Consider the following 5971-nt stretch of genomic DNA (forward strand, 5'->3'; position numbering starts at 1 on the left):
ACTACACTCAAATTTGAAAAGATGAGAAAGTTGCTGGGAATTGAGAATCTATGTGGAAAACTCTAAGATTAAGGGGGGATATGTTGGTTTAATCTTAAGTTGGTTTTGTTTTATTCATTTAAATAAAGTCATTGTCTCTGTTGAAGTAGTAGTCGAGCTAGCAAGTTTGTAGGAAGTTGAATTAGTATAGTGTTAGTTGAGTCTGTATAGGATGTGTGTGAGTACATGTCCTGGTTTTTAGCTTTTCTGTTTGTGTAGTCTACTATTACTTTCTGTTATTGAATAAACAAGTAATGCTTCTGGCAACCAAACTTCCTTTTGTTTACATCATTGTAATTAATAAGAATTCACATTTATATTGAATCTATTAACAATATAAATGTGCTAGCTAAGTACTTCAAAACTTACTACATAATACTTAAACCTACTCTTTCTGTAAAATGTACTTGATATAAATCGTGCTTCGTGCGGTAAAACTTAGCGCATAGTACTAAAACATACTCCACCCTTCAAATAAAAATGAAAGAAATCATTTATTCGTAATATTGTATTACAGTGCAATTTATGTAACAATAAATATTTCCTGACAAAAAAAATATAAAATTTAGTCTTCTTTAATTCAAATTATATCCCTAATTATAGTTTTCTAAAAAAATACTATATCCGTGTCTAAATCCATTCTGCAAAGTAGTGAAACGTCTTTAAATAAATACATAGATATACTCGAGATGGCTGATGTTAATATATTTTTCTGTATTTACTGGAAAGTTCTTATATGGTACATTAAGAAAATCAACCTATACCAAGCTAATTCATGAATGGTAGTGCTGCAATTTCAATACACGACCACCAAAACGGACGAATACATTAATTAAGCAGCATCATTTCATAAAAATGAATGTTTAAATAAACATTCAATTCATTTCATTCATAGTTATGAAAATGACGTGATAGCCTACATATAACACTGCAAACGGATGACTAGTTTTGGGTCTAATACATACTCTTTACCCGACTCTATATCTAGGCCCAGTACCAAACTTGGACTCGAATATTACAAGGTCTGTCTGTGACAATATTGTGTTATAAAACCTGTTTATGGTGTAATTTTGAATAATATTTCTAATTCTAAATGTACGATTGGAAAATAAATATGCAACTAAATTGTATAGAAAAGAGACTTTAGTAATAAACGTACGATATTCAACTAGTCATGTTTGCAAATTGCCTTGAATATTTTAAAAATAAAAAAAGAATAAAATTGTAGTCTCAATATTTATTAGTTAAAATTTAAATACACGGACTAAAAGTATCTGCTTGATGGCTGAGGTTTTCAGTGATTAGTATATATGTTTCATAACATTCATCTTATAATAGTTATTATGATTAATACAATAAGTAATCATTTCTTTTGGAAATAGTGTTATATACTACCGGGCCTTCATTTTAACGTTCGTATAGGACACTACTGACGAGCCTGAAAAGGACGCGCCTGAAGTTGACCCCTCAATTCTTCTCCAATCTATTCCTCCAACAGGTGAATCTTAGGGCACTTCCTGATCTATCATTATGTTTAAACTGCATTTGAACTAAGTTTCTTAATACGTTGAAGAGCCAGCACTCTTTTGATGCTATGCAAGGTTGTAGGACTATATTCCGTTTTGCTACTCTTTTATTTAAGATTTCATTTATCTTTATTTCTCTCAACAAGTAGATCTTCTGCAAAAAGTTTTCTAAGTACCAAATTGATGCGCGCCCTGATGGGTGAGGCACGCCTTAAAAAAATCCGAAAACTAATTGACATAATTGCCTAAAATATGCAAATAATTAAATAATTATAATTAACAACACATTAACACATGCACAATTTTTATAAACATTAAAATTTACACAAAATGTGTTTAACTGATTAATTTTAAAAAAAATAACTACACATATGCAACACAATAAGATCTTTATGTCCGTTAGTTTTGTCCCCATATCCTAAAAATAATTATGTAATTTACATATTCTAATGGTCTAAATAGTAAAATTCTGAATTTATCTATCATTTCTAATTAATTAATTAATTAAGTATAATTAATAAAAGCCTCAAACTACATGCACAATTATAATTAAACAATACTTACCCCAAGAATGTTTGAAACAATTTAATCATAAAAATTAAAAGAGTACAATGGAGTAATATAATATACTCCATAAACCAAAACACAAGTTTTTAATAACAAAAATATGGTTCATAGCTCCATAAGCAAAAAAAACATTTAACAAGAACAACTATTTTAAGATGTCATGACGCTATTCCACCTATTCCAGCATGTGCCGCAATACTTCATTGCCTTGGAATTGATCCACCAGCAGCGATAAGTTCGTTGTGTAACTACAATTTTCAAACAAATGATTATATTACAATCCCTTCTACAAAATATGCTTTCATCTTATAAGAACATGTAATGTAGGTATTTATGGGCACCAAATTTACTCTAGATTAAAAGTACCTTGAGCAAGGTCTCAAGCTTGTTCTTCACAAAAAAATATTCTGTCTGCATTTTTTGTACCGAATCGAAACATCTGCAAATATAAAGTTTTAGTTAGTTAATAACAATAAACTTACACCACTAATGAAAATATACCCTTCACAATAAAATTACCCTTGAACATTTTGTTGATTGTAGTGCTCAAGGAGAACAATACATGCCTCGTGAAGTCTGTGGGCTCCAATGCTGACAAAAAATATTAACAACATAATGTATTGGTTAAACAAAAACCAATGATTTTTGATAAGTTATAATTATCCCTTTCTTTTAAATCTTTTAACCATGACAACTAAAAATTTGGCTTATTCAGTTTTGAACTATTTTATCCCACAAGTGGTGGCTACTGACTAGAATTCACATGCTTATAGTTGTGTTGCTTATAATAAAGTAACTAGTGCTTATAATAAAAATTGATAAGGGCTCACAATAGATGTAAGTTTGTAAACATCTTATAATAATTAAATTATTTAAAATGAAATCTCTGCTAATTATATTTAAACATATATGAGGCACCGTAACAAATGTTTAACAAGCATATGAATCGTGACTGATTAAACTTTCATATTATAGTAAGGACATGCTTGTGGTAATAATTATAGTTGAACCGCAGATGAATTGAGTAAGAAGTTACACTAGATGTGAAAAACATTAAAACACCAAAACTAGGACCGAGTAGAGAAGTTTTAGGTGGAAAATGGCTTCCCACCACATATATACATGGTATAATGACTTTACACATATGCATTAATAAAATTAATTTACCTCGATGTGGAACCTTTGAGGGAAAAGATAAGGATTTCAACTTTTTTCCAATCAATAAGCTGTTGGTGCCTAGAAATAAAGGTACATAGGAATAGGAATAAAGTATGGTTTATTATATTAATCAATAGCAACAATACGGCCAAAAATGTCCACACACAACAAAGTCGAATTAATCTTACAAAGATGTTGTAATATTAAGAACAGTTCTCTCAAAATTGATGAAGAAGTTCGACACAGTTTCAACCACAAAATTTGGGTTGCTAAGATCGTCTTGAAGCTTTTGAAGGTTTTTGAACTGATCGTCCAGATATGCCTAATTTTTTCGTAATTAACAAAAAACATCATCAATGGGTAAGCATAAACAATAAACAATACACACACAAATTCAACAATAGAAATGCACATAAGCACATCTTGCTGAGTTTCAAGTAAAACACAAACACAAAATAATAAAAAACATATAAGAACATTTTATATGTAAGCATATCATTACACACACAAGAGAAAAAAATGTAAATTAAGTGTACATAAATGATCGAGAAAGAAAAAAAATACCTCATTATACAAATAGGTAGTATAGTCAAGTATTTGTCTTTGTAATTGAACAATAGTACTGACATTAGCCATTTCTAGTATTCAAATAAAATGTTGAGAGTTCTGCGCGAAGTAGTTTCTATAAGTTATTGGAAATTTAAATTGTAAGAGATGTTGCCTCTGATTTTATGCTTGTGTTTGTTGTTTCACCTAGGAGATATGGCCATCTACTTACCTAGAAGAAGTAGTCGGGCCCACGGTAGACTTTTTATACTTTAAACTAAAGATGTTACTTCTGACTTGTGTTTGGTTGTTTTACGTTGGACATATAGCCATCTACCTACCTAAAATAGGTAGGCCCACCACGTTAGATTTTTATGTTTAAAACATTTAATGTCATAAATAAATGTTAGCTGTGATAAAAAAGGGCAATTAATGTGATGGAAAATTTTAGTTAAAATGCTCTTATAGATATAATAAAAACAAAAAATACAGATGAGAAATTTTGGCAGATTCTGATCATTTTGAACTAAAAGAAAACTTTTGGGTGGTTCAAATGTAGACGATAAAAACAAAAACTACTCATTACCTAAAGAATTTATTTTTTTTTAATTTTTTTTATTTTCCCTTGAATATTTATTAGGGAGTACTCAATTTAATTGTATGTGATAACTTCTTCCTATTTATCAAATTTAAGTTTAGGAAAAAAATTGCTAAATTAATGACTGATTTTAATTTCAATTCATAAAAATGAGATAGTAGATGTTAAATTTGTAGAATATAAGAACAGATTTAATGTATATATATTTATAAGCACGTGTAATAAACACATAATAAACAATTATTTTGGAAGAACTAGGAAGACATTTTGTTATTAAGTCTCAGAGAAATAAAAAATAACTTTCAGGTCTAATATATAGACTATTAAAGATAATGGCTACAAATAAGCAACCTTCCCCGGGAAAAACTCAAATACTGGCATCACCCCATGACTCTCTTAAAATAGCTCAACTAAAATAAATGAAGTCTAAACTACATGACTAACTAGGTGACTAACTAGGTGACTAAATATTAGCCTAAATAATTACAACATGGAGTAAACATATAATTTAGATTAAAATCCCAACAATCTCCCCCTTAATCAAAATTTTTCTCAACAAATACTAGCAGCCCGTATGGCTTTTAATCTAACCTGTGTGGCTTTCAACTTTTCTGCTCATTTGGCACTTCAATATAGCCTGTCTCGCCTTTTCTTTGCCCGTCTGACATTTCTTGTTTACCCGTATGGCATTTCTTATTTTCCCGTCTAGCATGCTACTTCTGTCTATAACAAAGCTGGTTCATCATCATCAATGTGTGTGAGGTTCACTTCTTGTTTCCATTCCTTGTCTTGTCTTTGTTTATAACATTCTACAGCGTAGTGGCCAAAGATGTTACAGTTATAGCATTTTATTTTGCTCTTGTCACGTCCACCATTTCTATTATATAATCCTTCACGGGATCTTGCCTTTCATTCTTCCCGAGTTAACAGTAGCTGATTTCCATTGTCTCCAACATGTCCACGAATCCTCTCTTCATGAGCTCTTAGCCTCCCGATTAACTCCTCAACAGACATGTTGTCCAAGTCACCAAATTGTTCAAAAGTTGAAGCAATCTGCAAAAATTTTGGTGAGACTGCTCGTAGTAATTTTTTCACAACACAGGACTCTTCCACTTTATCTCGTAGAGCTCGAATATTACTCACAATATTATTCAATTTTAATGAGAAATCATCGATATTTTCTGTCTCTTTCATGTTGAGAGCTTCAAACTCGGACCTAAGAGTCTGCATTTTTGCTTTCTGAAAACGATCAGCTCCGACACACATTATTTTGATAGCATCTCAAGCCTATTTGGTTGTCTCTTTCTCCACCACGGACAACAATATGTCTTCTGGAATTCCCTGATAAATGGCTGCCAATGTCACATTATCCTGCCTTGGATCAGTTACACCCTTCGGGTCGCTATTCTCAATAGCTTCCCAGACGCCTTGTGCCCGCATGAATACCTTCATTTTTAACGACCACGCCGTGTAATTATTTTTGGCCAACATAGGATAACTGGGTCCGACAACACCTTCCTTCATCTTTGGCACGCCC

At 31.2% G+C, this 5971-nt stretch overlaps 1 protein-coding gene across 1 annotated transcript; it reads right to left on the bottom strand.

The window, feature by feature from the left end:
* Nucleotides 1-2332: 2332 nt before the first annotated feature.
* Nucleotides 2333-3926, bottom strand: LOC141703231 (histidine-containing phosphotransfer protein 1-like). Its single transcript, XM_074506809.1, has 6 exons — nucleotides 3855-3926; nucleotides 3479-3612; nucleotides 3300-3368; nucleotides 2652-2723; nucleotides 2499-2571; nucleotides 2333-2380 (listed from the first exon to the last, which is right to left on the bottom strand). The coding sequence occupies exons 1-6, from the start codon at nucleotides 3924-3926 to the stop codon at nucleotides 2333-2335; spliced, it is 468 nt and encodes a 155-aa protein (XP_074362910.1).
* Between the last annotated feature and the right edge of the window lie 2045 nt (nucleotides 3927-5971).

Source organism: Apium graveolens, unplaced genomic scaffold (genome assembly GCF_009905375.1).
Source record: "Apium graveolens cultivar Ventura unplaced genomic scaffold, ASM990537v1 ctg6363, whole genome shotgun sequence".
Classification (NCBI taxonomy): Eukaryota; Viridiplantae; Streptophyta; class Magnoliopsida; order Apiales; family Apiaceae; genus Apium; species Apium graveolens.